Source organism: Tursiops truncatus, chromosome X, assembly GCF_011762595.2.
Source record: "Tursiops truncatus isolate mTurTru1 chromosome X, mTurTru1.mat.Y, whole genome shotgun sequence".
Classification (NCBI taxonomy): Eukaryota; Metazoa; Chordata; class Mammalia; order Artiodactyla; family Delphinidae; genus Tursiops; species Tursiops truncatus.
Genome location: NC_047055.1, coordinates 69,583,213 through 69,598,948, shown reverse-complemented (window position 1 = coordinate 69,598,948; position 15,736 = coordinate 69,583,213). Strand labels below are relative to the sequence as shown.

The 15,736-nt window shown below is 39.5% G+C and overlaps 1 protein-coding gene across 1 annotated transcript in view; it reads right to left on the bottom strand.

The window, feature by feature from the left end:
- Window positions 1-6,326: 6,326 nt before the first annotated feature.
- Window positions 6,327-15,736, bottom strand: part of LOC117310123 (elongator complex protein 1-like) — a 31,858-nt gene continuing 22,448 nt past the window's right edge. Inside the window, 1 exon segment of the mRNA XM_033849078.2 lies at window positions 6,327-15,697. Within this exon segment, the coding sequence (XP_033704969.1) occupies window positions 15,594-15,697 (104 nt within the window). The 3' untranslated portion in view covers window positions 6,327-15,593.

Here is a 15,736-nt window from a genome sequence, read left to right as displayed (position 1 = left end):
CACTTCAACTCTCGTCCCTTTCAACCTACTCTCTACTGGGCAGCCAGAATAACCTTTCAAACCATGAAGCACATCACACTACTCCCTGATTAAAATCATCAGTTTCCCAATCTATGTTAAATGAGCAAAGCCACACTCCTTCCCATGGCCTATCACTAAGGTCTAGCCATGGCTTCCATTAGGTTCCTGGAATAAGCTGAGCTCTTTCTAAGCTCACAGTAGGTACAGTTCCTCCTCCCTGGAACACTCTCCCTTTCTCAGAGATAGAGCTTTCTTTTTCTTCACACTCAGCACATACACCACCACCTCCTAGAGGCTTTCCCAGACCACCAAAAGTTGGTCTCCCCATCCTCACAGCTACCATCCTCTAACTAGCCTCAAACACTTCTCTATTCTCTACCATTACACCCTGCTCATTTACTTCATTCTCCTATCAGAAGGGACAGCCATACCCATATTGATAGATTAAAAATTCCAGAAGGGCAGGAATTAGTCAGCTGTTTGGTTTTGTAACCACTGTGTCCTACCACCTGCCACAATTATAGGCATTCTAATATTTGATGAATGATAACCTACTGAATACTAGTTTCAAGATTACATTTCTGTTGTCCCCAAAAGTTACTTATAAAACTAACTTTGAATGTTGTGTACAACTGGAGATAAATGTCTGCCAGTTGCATTTTTCTATTTTTGAATTTATACTTCCAAGGAAAGGAATCAACTAACTACTACATGCCAGGCAATCTCTTAATCCCATTTCAGAGATTGAGAGGCTGAGACTCAGGAAACTTCTCATTGTTGACAGTGAGTAACTTCTCATTGTTGCCTTGAGATTTAGTGGACACTCAGGTCCACCTCCAAAGCACACACTCTTTCTACTTAATGCTATCACTTTCTGGGTCACTGCTCTAAGTGGTAAGTTTTTCTGCCTTGTGTTTACTTACCTCTCCTCCAATCATGGCCAATTCGGTCTGTGCGCACAGATAAGGAAATCGAACAAGAAATTCACCAGGGTTCTTCCATGGTTCAACAGCCAGAGAGGGTGATTCTGCAGGATTGGCAGATGAGGTTTACCAAGAGCTGATCTTCTCTTTGTAAAAAACAAAAAAAAACCAAAAAACTGTTACACTAATACTTGCTAAAATGCTTAACATGCAATTTAAATCATTTTCCAAATGTGTTTCAGAAACTCATTAAAGTACTCCAGTTCATTACAAGAGAAAATACAGGGAGAACACACCTGCTAATTCCACTCTATAGATTAGGGATAGTTTTTCAGGGTAGTTAAAAGACCTAATAACCACCGCAGCACTGATAAGATACAAGTATATGTGCTCAAGAATTAAATATCTACGTAAGCCATAAACATGCTTTCCTAACATTTTGATACTCATCCCAAAGGTACTTAATTATCTGACCACCAGCCACCTGCAGTGCTACTGACTTGGTCTTGGAGTTGCAGCACAGACGGATTATGACCCCATCCACTGTCACAGATGAACTGACAAGAGTAAAAAAAAAAAAAAAAGGGAAATGAGGAAGGCTTGAACAGACCATTTTTCTCAAAAGTACTGACATTTCATTGATTTTGCAAAACAGAAAAAGATATAATTTTCCTTTGGTGCTGCACTGCCTATTTCAATATAACATAAATATAATAAATGCACACCCATATGTATATACACACTAATAGATAAACTATTGCACGTGCAAGCCCAAGTAAAGCAATTACCTGTCACATGACATTATTTTCCACAATGTCAATAAACTAGGTGTCTACATTGTGAGGTCATCACTCCTATTCTGGCAGAAACTTTATATAACTTATTGCAACTTATTTCAATTTACTGCATTAAATAAAGCAGTGAATCTGTAGGAAAGTGAGCACACTTAATACCTCTATTGCTATTATATTCATTCATAGAAATCTGTGGGTCTCCCTTAATGGGAAGAGGGGAATCTGTTATTGCCATTTTAGTTTTTCCTGAGTCAACGAACCAAGAGTAGACATGTCTTAAAGGAAGTGGAAGAGGTACGATAAAAGCAAATGGTGCCAATGCTAACATTTATTCAAAGAGTTCTTAACAAATCTACAAAAAACCCCAAAATGCCACAAATTTGGGGAGGATAAATTATCTGACAAGTTAAGGGAATAGACTCTGGAGGTGCAATGGCTAGAGTTGGATTCTGGCTCCACCTGCGTTATCTCAGGCAAGTTACTTAAACTGCTCTGTGCCTCAGCTGCCTCAGCTGTACAATGAGGGCGCCAAACAGTACATACTTCAGAGAGGTATTGTGAGAAATAAGTGAGTTAATATAGGAAATGCACTTAAAAGAGTACCTTTTACAAAGCACAAGCTATAGTAAATGTAAGCTATAAGCTGATTGGGGAACTACATATTCATCAAAGACATTAACATTTTGCATGAACAAAACAGTCTTCTTTGAGAAACAAAAGTCAAAGCAGCAGAAATATATTTTAAATGACTTCTCACTTCCTTTACAGCAAATGAGATGACGGCATCTACCTTTTACAAGATAATGATAAAAAAAACTTCAAATTTGGAGTAGTAGAAACATGCATAATTTAGGCATTTCTAATGTAAATTGCTCTGTTTTCCAAAGGAAGCCCTGTTAAGTCTGCATGCAGCTAGCACATATTCTGCATCCAGACATATTCACAAAACCTTCTTAAAAATATGAAGCATTATTGGGATTTCCCTCGTGGTCCAGTGGTTAAGACTCCACACTCCCAACGCAGGGAGCCCGGGTTCAATCCCTGGTTGGGGAACTAGATACCGCATGCCACAACTAGAAAAGATCCTGTGTGCCGCAACTAAGACCTGGCGCAGCCAAAATAAATCAAAAATAAATAAATACTTTTTAAAAACATGAAGCATTATCATTCAAAGATTAGAAGTTAATGACTGCATTTGGAATATGCTTTATGTATACAATAAAGACAGGTTCCTAATTTTGCAACAACGGTTTTCAAAACTTCAAGCTAACCAGTAGACCTTTAATTACATGTGAATCTGGGGATTACTATCAATGTATGCCTAAGGTGCCGAGTTTTGACACTAGAAACCTGATGATTTCTCGGAGCTGTCCAGACAATGCTATCTGCTGCACAACAGGGCTTGCAATACAGAAAACAGCATCCATTAATGAAACCTGTTACGTGACAAAGATGTAGTCAGGAATCAAAATGAAACTCAGGGCCAGGGAGCTATGAAATTTTAGCAAAGAAAAATAGAAGAGGCTTTCTAGTAATAAATGCAATCAAGTGCCAAACAAAATGTATAGGAGGCCGGAAGAAGTATTTTGAAGTCACTAAATCAAAATGAAGTGCATATATATAGATCTCATAATTGATTTTAATAACTAACAAGGGTAATTAGAGTGGCTAATTCTCATAGGCTAATAATTACTCTGCTGGAATGTAAGTATAAGCTGAATTAAAATTCTTAACACACCTTAAAAATGTTTTGCCTCATCTATTGGTATTTGTGCTATTTTTCACCAATTCTTGATGCATTTTAATCTATATTTTGACATGACTAAAAACTAGACTTAACTCTCTTGCTAAGTATGTCTAAAAAGGAAGCCACTGCCCCTCAACTCTGCTCAGTGGAAGTAAAAAAAAAAAAAAAATAAAGTCCTAGGCTCATAAAAGACAGAAGCCTAACTCTATCCATATATTAACACATGGAATACAGGGAATTGTTGGAATGCCTAATATTGAGCTGTCCCTGCTTGTTATCCATCTCAGAAGGGGCCACAGTCAGATGGTGAATGACAGAGCTTGGGGTGGACTGACTGTGGCTCACAGCCAGGAAAACGTCTTCCTGAACCCAGGTGAGAAGGCTGAGCTTCAGTTGGTTTACTTCTTCATCTTCACTCTTCTCAAACTGAATTCTGTTTTAAATATTGAAGAATTTTCAAAACATGACTAAGACTTCAACATCACCGAGATTTTCCTGAATGAAGAATGAACCACTTTATATACAGTCAACTCCTTATTTGGAGGGACAAAACCTGAGGTAATGCCCAATACTAGAAAATCCAAAAATAATGTTTGCCTTGCTTAAGAATATGTTTTTCTAGTATTTAAAATTAAGTACCTTATACTCTGAGATCTTTAGATTTGAAGAGAACATTTCAAGAAACTGACTACAGAAGAAAAACTGACTGCCCCAGGTCCTACACTAATAAACCCCAGGAGTGTTTCATTGTTACCACTTACCAGCATTCAAACCAGGCTCCAGCAGATATTTAGGCCTCAGTTGAATGGATCCTTTCCTAAGCATCTCATATCAAAATGAGTAATTAGTTTGGGAGATGATTTCTTTGCTGCTAATGCCTTCCTCCTGTAGCATTTAGACACTGGAGGAGGGCTACTTCACGCGGCAACTCACAATGGCTACTTCCTGCCTTTCAGCTCAAGCAGCAGATCCTCAGCGGGCACTGAAGAAGCTGAGGCACTAGTCTGATCTTCCTATTCAACCAGCTCTCCCTGGACTCAGTCTCTCCACTGCATTCAGCCCCACACAGGAGCACTCCTGCCTCGGGTTCTCACTGACACTCTTCTGCCCACCACACCCAACATTCTCAATCCTTCTCTGGCAATCCTAAACCTCTCTCTTTTTCAAAGTTCAAGGTAATTTATTTATGCCCTTCATGAAATCTTCTCTAAATGACTAAGAGCTATCCTTCTCACAATCTTTTAAAACATGAAACTACATTCTCAGTTGCCTCATGCTTTCTAGTTTGCCTTAAATCTGTCCTCTAAACTTTCAAGTCTGTGAAGTGAAATAATCCATGTACATGCTCTTTGAAAAATTACTAAGCATTATACAGACAGCTCCCAAATCATACACAGGTAGGAAATATATTCATTTATTAAATATATTGCATATAATGACATTTAAGAAACATATTATTTGTTATATTCAGTTATTGGCTCATTATTCCCATTAATTTAGAAATAAATGTTCCCAGGAGACAAAGTAGTGCAGTAATTAAGAACATGGGCTTGGAGGGGGGAAGCTTCAGAGCCACGGAGGACAGCACAGCAACAGGGGTGCGGAGGGCAAAGTGGAGAGATTCCCTCACGGAGGATGGGTGCCGGCCAGCACTCACCAGCCTGCGAGGCTTGTCTGCTCACCCACCAGGGTAGGTGGGAGCTGGGAGCTGAGGCTCCAGCTTCGGAGGTCGGATCTCAGGGAGAGGACTGGGGTTGGCTGCATGAACACAGCCTGAAGGGGGCTAGTGCACCACAGCTAGGCGGGAGTGTGTCCGGGGACAAGGTCTGGAGCTGCCGAAGAGGCAAGAGACTTTTTCTTGCCTCTTTATTTCACGGTGCACGAGGAGAGGGGATTATGAGCGCCACCTAAAGGAGCTCCAGAGATGGGCACAAGCCACAGCTATCAGCGAGGAACCCAGAGATGCGCATGAAATGCTAAGGCTGCTCCTGCAGCCACCAAGAAGCCTGTGTGCAAGCACAGGTCACTATCCACACCTCCCCTCCCAGGAGCCTGTGTAGCCCACCACTGTCAGGGTCCCGTGATCCAGGGACAACTTCCCGGAAGAACACACAGCATGTCTCAGGCTGCTGCAATGTCATGACGGCCTCTGCCGCCACAGGCTCGGACTGCATTCCGCACCCCGCCCTCCCTCCCTGCCCACCAGCCCCCACTCCCCAGCTTGAGTGAGCCATAGCCCCCTAATAAGCTACTCCTTTAACCCCATCTGGTCTGAGCGGGAACAGATGACCTCAGGCGACCTACATGCAGAGGTGGGGCCAAATCCAAAGCTGAACCCCAGGGGCTGTGCGAATAAAGAAGAGAAAGGGAAACCTCTCCCAGCAGCCTCAGGAGTAGCAGATTAAATCTCCACACTCAAATCGATGTACCCTGCATCTGTGGAATACCTGAATAGACAATGAATCATCCCAAATTGCGGTGGTGGACTTTCGGAGCAAGGACATATATATATTTTTTGCCTTATTCTCATTTTGTGAGTGTGCATGTGTATGCTTCTGTGTGTGATTTTGTCTGTATAGCTTTGCTTTTACCATCTGTCCTAGGGTTCTGTCTGTCCATTTTTTTTAGTATACTTTTTAGCACTTGTTACCATTGGTGGATTTGTTTTATGCTTTGGTTGCGCTCTTCTTTCTTTCTTTCCTTTTTTTAAATTAATTTTTAATAATTATTTTTTGTTTTTATCTTAACAACTTTATTATATTTTTTCTTTCTTTCTTTCTTTTCTTTCTTTCTTTGTTTCTGTCTTTGCTTCTCTCTCTCTCTCTCTCTCCCTCCCTCCCCCCCTCTCTCTTTCTTTCTTTCTTTTCTTCTCCCTTTTCTTCTTAGCCGTGTGGATGACAGGGTCTAGGTGCTCCGGCCAGGTGGCAGGCCTGTGGCTCTGATGTGGGAAATCTGAGTTCAGGACATTGGTCCACCAGAGACCTCCCAGATCCACGTAATATCAAACGGTGAAAATCTCCCAGAGATCTCCATCTCAAGGCCAAGACCCAGCTCCACTCAATGACCAGCAACCTACAGTGCTGGACACCCCATGACAAACAACTAGCAAGACAGGAACAAAATACCACCCAAAAGCAGAGAGGCTGCCTAAAGTCATAATCAGATCACAGACCCCCCAAAAAACACCACCAGAGGCGGAACTGCCCACCAGAAAGACAAGATCCAGCCTCATCCACCAGAACACAGGTACTAGTCCCCTCCACCAGGATGCCTACACAACCCACTGAACCAATCTTAACCACTGGGGGCAGACACCACGGACAATGGGAACTACGAACCGGTAGCCTGTGAAAAGGAGACCCCAAACACAGTAATTTAAACAAAATGAGAAGACAAAGAACCACACAGCAGATGAAGGAGCAAGATAAAAACTCATCAGACCAAACAAATGAAGAGGAAATAGGAAGTCTACCTGAAAAAGAATTCAGAGTAATGATAGTAAAGATGATCAAAAATCTTGGAAATAGAAAGGAGAAAACAGAAGAAACGTTTGACAAGGAACTAGAAGAACTAAAGAGCAAACAAGCAATGATGAAAACACAATAAATGAAATTAAAAATTCTCTATAAGGGATCAATAGCAGAATAAATGAGGCAGAAGAACAGATAAGTGACATGGAAGACAAAATGGTGGAAATAAGACTGCAGAACAGAATAAAGAAAAAAGAATGAAAAGAATTGAGGACAGTCTCAGAGACCTCTGGGACAACATTAAACACACCAACATTCGAATTATAGGGGTCCCAGAAGAAGAAGAGAGAAAGAAAGGGACTGAGAAAATACTTGAAGAGATTACAGTTGAAAATTTCCCTAATATGGGAAAGGAAATAGTAAATCAAGTCCAGGAAGCACAGAGATTCCCATAAAGGATAAATCCAAGGAGAAACACGCCACAACACATATTAATCAAACAATCAACAATTAAATAGAAAGAAAAAATATTGTAGACAGCAAGGGAAAAACAACAAATAGCACACAAAGGAATCCCTATAAGGTTAACAGCTGATCTTTCAGCAGAAACTCGGCAAGCCAGAAGGGAGTGGCAGGACATATTTAAAGTGATGAAAGGGAAAATCCTACAACCAAGATTACTCTACCCAGCAAGGATTTCATTCATATTTGATGGAGAAATTAAAACCTTTACAGACAAGCAAAAGCTGAGAGAGTTCAGCACCACCAAACCAGCTTTACAACAAATGCTAAAGGAACTTCTCTGGGCAGGAAACACAAGAGAAGGAAAAGACCTACAATGACAAACCCAAAACAATCAAGAAAATGGGAATAGGAACATACATATCGATAATTACCTTAAATGTAAATGGACTAAACGCTCTCACCAAAAGACATAGACTGGCTGAATGGATACAAAAACAAGACCAGTATATATGCTGTCTACAAGAGACCACTTCAGACCTAGGGACACATACAGACTGAAAGCGAGGGGATGGAAAAAGATATTCCATGCAAATGGAAACCAAAAGAAAGCTGGAGTAGCAATTCTCATATCAGACAAAATAGACTTTAAAACAAAGACTATTACAAGGGACAAAGAAGGACACTACCTAATGATCAAGGGATCGATCCAAGAAGAAGATATAACAATTGTAAATATTCATGCACCCAACATAGGAGAACCTCAATACATAAGGCAAATACTAACAGCCATAAAAGGGGAAATCGACAGTAACACGATCATAGTAGGGGACGTTAACAACCCACTTTCACCAATGGAAAGAACATCCAAAATGAAAATAAATAAGGAAACACAAGCTTTAAATGACGCATTAAACAAGATGGACTTAATTGATATTTATTGGACATTCCATCTAAAAACAACAGATTACACTTCCTTGTCAACTCCTCATGGAACATTCTCCCAGACAGATCATATGTTGTGTCACAAAACAAGCCTTGGTAAATTTAAGAAAACTGAAATTGTATCAAGTATCTTATCCGACCACAATGCCATGAGACTGGATATCAATTACAGGAGAAAATCTGTAAGAAATGCAAACACAGGGAGGCGAAACAACACACTACTTAATAACCAAGAGATCACTGAAGAAATCAAAGTGGAAATCAAAAACTACCTAGAAACAAATGACAACGAAAGCAAAACGACCCAAAACCTATGGGATGCAGCAAAAGCAGTTCTAAGAGGGAAGATTATAGCACTACAATCCTACCTTAAGAAACAAGAAACATCTCAAACAACCTAACCTTACACCTAAAGCAATTAGAGAAAGAAGAATAAAAAACCCCAAAGTTAACAGAAGGAAGAAATCATAAAGATCAGATCAGAAATAAATGGAAAAAAATGAAGAAAACGATAGCAAAGATCAATGAAACTAAAAGCTGATTCTTTGAGAAGATAAACAAAATTGATAAAACGTTAGCCAGACTCATCATGAAAAAAAGGGAGAAGACTCAAATCAATAGAATTAGAAATGAAAAAGGAGAAGTAACAACTGACACTGCAGAAACACAAAAGATCATGAGAGATTACTACAAGCAACTCTATGCCAATAAAATGGACAACCTGGAAGAAATGGACAAATTCGAAGAAATGCACAACCGGCCAAGACTGAATCAGGAAGAATTAGAAAATATGAACAGACCAATCACAAGCACTGAAATTGAAACTGTGATTTAAAATCTTCCAACAAACAAAAGCCCAGGACCAGATGGCTTCGCAGGCAAATTCTATCAAACATTTAGAGAAGAGGTAACACCTATCCTTCTCAAACTCTTCCAAAATATAGCAGAGGGAGGAACACTCCCAAATTCCTTCTACGAGGCCACCATCACCTTGATACCAAAACCAGACAAGGATGTCACAAATAAAGAAAACTACATGCCAATATCACTGATGAACATAGATGCAAAAATCCTCAACAAAATGCTAGCAAACAGAATCCAACAACACATTAAAAGGCTCATACACCATGATCAAGTGGGGTTTATTCAAGGAATGCAAGGATTCTTCAATATATGCAAATCTATCAATGTGATAAACCATATTAACAAATTGAAGGAAAAAAACCATATGATCATCTCAATAGATGCAGAGAAAGCTTTTGACAAAATTCAACACCCATTTATGATAAAAAACCCTGCAGAAAGTAGGCATAGAGGGAACTTTCCTCAACATAATAAAGGCCATATATGACAAGCCCACAGCAAACATCATCCTCAATGGTGAAAAACTGAAAGCATTTCCACTAAAATCAGGAACAAGACAAGGTTGCCCACTCTCATCACTCTTATTCAACATAGTTTTGGAAGTTTTAGCCACAGCAATCAGAGAAGAAAAGGAAATAAAAGGAATCCAAATCGGAAAAGAAGAAGTAAAGCTGTCACTGTTTGCAGATGACATGATCCTATACATAGAGAATCCTAAAGATGCTACCAGAACACTAGTAGAGCTAATCAATGAATTTGGTAAAGTGGCAGGATACAAAATTAATGCACAGAAATCTCTGGCATTCCTATATACTAATGATGAAAAATCTGAAAGTGAAATCAAGAAAACACTCCCATTTACCATTGCAACAAAAAGAAAAAATATCTAGAAATAAACCTACCTAAGGAGACAAAAGACCTGTATGCAGAAAATTATAAGATGCTGATGAAAGAAATTAAAGATGATACAAATACATGGAGAGATATACCATGTTCTTGGATTGGAAGAATCAACATTGTGAAAATGACTCTACTACCCAAAGCAATCTATAGATTCAATGCAATCCCTATCAAACTACCACTGGCATTTTTCACAGAACCAGAACAAAAAATTTCGCAATTTGTATGGAAACACAAAAGACCCCGAATAGCCAAAGCAATGTTGAGAACGAAAAAAGGAGCTGGAGGAATCAGGCTCCCTGACTACAGACTATACTACAAAGCTACAGTAATCAAGACAGTATGGTACTGGCACAAAAACAGAAAGATAGATCAATGGAACAGGATAGAAAGCCCAGATATAAACCCACGCACATATGGACACCTTATCTTTGATAAAGGTGGCAGGAATGTACCATGGAGAAAGGACAGCCTCTTCAATAAGTGGTGCTGGGAAAACTGGACAGGTACATGTAAAACTATGAGATTAGATCACTCCCTAACACCATACACAAAAGTAAGCTCAAAATGGATTAAAGACCTAAATGTAAGGCCAGAAACTATCAAACTCTTAGAGGAAAACATAGGCAGAACACTCTATGACATAAATCACAGCAAGATCCTTTCTGACCCACCTCCTAGAGTAATGGAAATAAAAACAAAAATAAACAAATGGGACCTAATGAAACTTCAAAGCTTTTGTACAGCAAAGGAAACCATAAACAAGACCAAAAGACAAGCCTCAGAATGGGAGAAAACATTTGCAAATGAAGCAACTGACCAAGGATTAATCTCCAAAATTTACAAGCAGCTCATGCAGCTCAATAAGAAAAAAACAAACAACCCAATCCAAAAATGGGCAGAAGACCTAAATAGACATTTCTCCAAAGAAGATATACAGACTGCCAACAAACACATGAAAGAATGCTCAACATCATTAATCATTAGAGAAATGCAAATCAAAACTACAATGAGATATCATCTCACACCAGTCAGAATGGCCATCATCAAAAAATCTAGAAACAATAAATGCTGGAGAGGGTGTGGAGAAAAGGGAACCCTCTTGCACTGCTGGTGGGAATGTGAATTGGTTCAGCCACTATGGAGAACAGTATGGAGGTTCCTTAAAAAACTACAAATAGAACTACCATATGACCCAGCAATCCCACTACTGGGCATATACCCTGAGAAAACCAAAATTCAAAGAGAGTCATGTACCAAAATGTTCATTGCAGCTCTATTTACAATAGCCCGGAGATGGAAACAACCTAAAGTGCCCATCATCGGATGGATGCATAAAGAAGATGTGGCACATATATACAATGGAATATTACTCAGCCATAAGAAGAAACGAAATTGAGCTATTTGTAATGAGGTGGATAGACCTAGAGTCTGTGATACAGAGTGAAGTAAGTCAGAAAGAGAAAGACAAATACCGTATGCTAACACATATATATGGAATTTAAGAAAGAAAAATGTCATGAAGAACCTAGCAGTAAGACAGGAATAAAGACGTAGACCTACTGGAGAACAGACTTGAGGATATGGGGAGGGCGAAGGGTGAGCTGCGACAGGGTGAGAGAGAGTCATGGACATATACACACTAACAAACGTATTAAGGTAGATAGTTAGTGGGAAGCAGCCGCATGGCACAGGGATATTGGCTCGGTGCTTTGTGACAGCCTGGAGGGGTGGGATAGGGAGGGTGGGAGGGAGGGAGAAGCAAGAGGGAAGACCTATGGGAACATATGTATATGTATAACTGATTCACCTTGTTAATAAGCAGAAACTAACACACCATTGTAAAGCAATTATACCCCAATAAAGATGTTAAAAAAAAAAGAAATGGAAAAGGAGAAGTAACAACTGACACTGCAGGTATACAAAGGATCATGAGAGATTACTACAAGCAACTCTATGCCAATAAAATGGACAACCTGGAAGAAATGGACAAATTCGTAGAAATGCACAACTTTCCAAAACTGAACCAGGAAGAAATAGATTATATGAACAGTCCCATCATAAGCACTCAAATTAAAACTGTGATTAAAAATCTTCCAAGAAACAAAAGCCCAGGACCAGATGGCTTCACAGGCAAATCCTATCAACCGTTTAGAGAAGAGCTAACACCTATCCTTCTCAAACTCTTCCAAAATATAGCAGAGGGAGGAACACTCTGAAACTCTTTCTACGAGGCCACCATCACCCTTATATCAAAACCAGACAAATATGTCACAAAGAAAGAAAACTACAGGCCAATAACCCTGATGAACATAGATTCAAAAATCCTCAACAAAATAGTAACAAACAGAATCCAACAGCACATTAAAATGATCATGCAATATGATCAAGTGGGGTTTACTCCAGGAATGCAAGGATTCTTCAATATACGCAAATGAATCAGTGGGATACACCATATTAACAAACTGAAGGAGAAACACCATATGATCATCTCATAGATGCAGAGAAAGCTTTTGACAAAATTCAACACCCACTTATGATACAAAACCTCCAGAAATCAGGCACAGAGGGAACTCACCTCAAGATAATAAAGGCCATATATGACAAGCCCACAGCCAACATCGTCCTCAATGGTGAAAAACTGAAACCTTTTCCGCTAAGATCAACAACAAGATAATGTTGCCCACACTCACCAGGATTATTCAAAATAGTTTTGGAAGTTTTAGCCACAGCAATTGGAGAAGAAAAAGAAATAAAAGGAATTCAAGTTGGGAAAGAAGAAGTAAAGCTGTCTCTGTTTGCAGATGACATGATACTATACAGAGAGAATCCTAAAGATGCTACCAGAAAACTACTAGAGCTAATCAATGAATTTGGTAAATGAGAAAGATACAAAATTAATGCACAGATATCTCTTGCATTCCTATACACTGAGGATGAATAATCTGAAAGTGAAATTAAGAAAACACTCCCATTTACCATTGCAACAAAAACAATAAAATATCCAGGAATAAACCTACCTAAGGAGACAAAAGACCTGTATGTAGAAAATTATAAGACACTGATGAAAAAAATTAAAGATGGTACAAATAGATGGAGAGATATACCATGTTCTTGGATTGGAAGAACCAACATTGTGAAATGACTATACTACTCAAAGCAATCTACAGATTCAATGTAATCCCCATCAAACTACCAATGGCATTTTTCACAGCACTAGAACAAAAAATTTCACAATTTGTATGGAAACACAAGAAACCCCGAACAGCCAAAGCAATCTTGAGAACGATAAATGGAGCTGGAGGAATCAGGCTCCCAGTTTTCAGACTATACTACAAAGCTACAGTAATCAAGAGAGTATGGTACTGGCACAAAAACAGAAATATAGACAATGGAACAGGATAGAAAGTCCAGAGATAAACCCACGCACATATGGTCACCTTATCTTTGATAAAGGAGGCAACAATATATAGTGGAGAAAAGAGAGCCTCTTCAATAAGTGCTGCTGGGAAAACTGGACAGCTACATGTAAAAGAATGAAATTAGAACACTCCCTAACACCATACGTAGAAAAAAACTCAAAATGGATTAAAGACCTAAATGGAAGGCCAGACACTATCAAACTCTTAGAGGAAAACATAGGCAGAACACACTATGACCTAAATCACAGCAAGATCCTTTTTGACCCACCTCGTAGAGGAGTGGAAATAAAAACAAAAATAAATAAATGGGACCTAATGGAACTTAAAAACTTTTGCACAGCAAAGGAAACCATAAACAAGAGCAAAAGACAACCCTCAGAATGGGAGAAAGTATTTGCAAATGAAGCAACTGACATAGGATTAATCTCCAAAATTTACAAGCAGCTCATGCAGCTCAATAACAAGAAAAAAACAACCCAATCCAAAAATGGGCAGAAGACCTACATAGACATTTCTCCAAAGAAGATACACAGATTGCCAACAAATACATGAAAGAATGCTCAACATCATTAATCATTAGAGAAATGCAAATCAAAACCACAATGAGGTATCGCCTCACACCAGTCAGAATGGCCATCATCAAAAAATCTACGAACAATAAATGCTGGAGAGGGTGTGGAGAAAATGGAACCCTCTTGCACTGTTGGTGGGAATATAAATTGATACAGCCACTATGGACAACAGTATGGAGGTCCTTTCAAAAACTAAAAATAGAACTGCCATACGACCCAGCAATGCCACTACTGGGCATATACCCTGAGAAAACCATAATTCAAGAAGAGTCATGTACCATAATGTTCATTGCAGCTGTATTTACAATAGCCAGGACAGAAATGGAAGCAATCTAAGTGTCCATCGACAGATGAATGGATAGAGAAGATGTGGCACATATATACAATGGAATATTACTCAGCCATAAAAAGGAACGAAATTGTGTTATACGTAGTGAGGTGGATGGACCTAGAGTCTGTCATACAGAGTGAAGTAAGTCATAAAGAGAAAAGCAAGTACTGAATGCTAACACATATATATGGAATCTAAAAAAAATGATCATGAAGAACCTGGGGGCAGGACGGGAATAAAGATGCAGACCTACTAGCAAATGGACTTGAGGACACAGGGAGGCGGAATGGTAAGCTGGGACAAAGTGAGAGAGTTGCATGTACATAGATACAGTACCAAATGTAAAATCAGTAGCTAGTGGGAAGCAGTCGCACAGAACAGGGAGATCAGCTCGGTGCTTTGTGACCACCTAGATGGGTGGGATAGGGAGGGTGGGAGGGACGGAGACACAAGAGGGAAGAGATATGGGGATATATGTATATGTATAGCTGGTTCACTTTGTTATAAAGTGGAAAGTAAAAAAAAAAAAAGAACATGGGCTCATTAAACAGAACAGAATCAAATTCTGGATTCTCACAGAAATGGACTTATAATTAATAATTTGGCTTCTGGGTCATTTTACAATGCCTATAATGTACCTGAGGTATTCAATTATATCCAACTGTTCATACTATCGTTTCCATAGGAAAATGAATTCTGATTTCCAACCTGAGAGCCTCGAAACACAGCAGCCAAAAGTTCTGCACTGTAGGATGAGACAAACTAGAGACTGCATTAGGTCAGCCGCACATTAACAATGTACGTATCCTCATCTGTGTAGGCAAATGCACTGTGCTCTATCATCTGCATCTCCATCTTTCCCACGGGATATTCCCTGTTGAAAACCCCCCAGGGATGGTGGGGGAATGGGTTCTAAGTCAGCTTAAGACTTATGCTCCATTGCCACCCATCAGCATATATGACATTCAGATATATAGGTAACTGACTTCCCCAACCAGGCTGAAAAACCAGGGCCCAGGTGTTGTATCTACTTCTTGTTCCACTGAGCAACAGGCACAGGATAAGATAATAACAGTTGGCTGAATTTAGGACTAAATGCTGGCTGCTTCTGTGCCCAGAGTTCCAAGGCAACTAAGAACAACCTACGTGTATCTCTTGTCCTGATGAAGTGTTCTAAGAGAAATGTTAAATCCATTTCCACCCACAGCTCCCAGTTTCACCGTAGAGTCTACACTTGGACTATCACCTAGGGGGAAAAAATGCAAATCCTATCATAGTAAGCTAC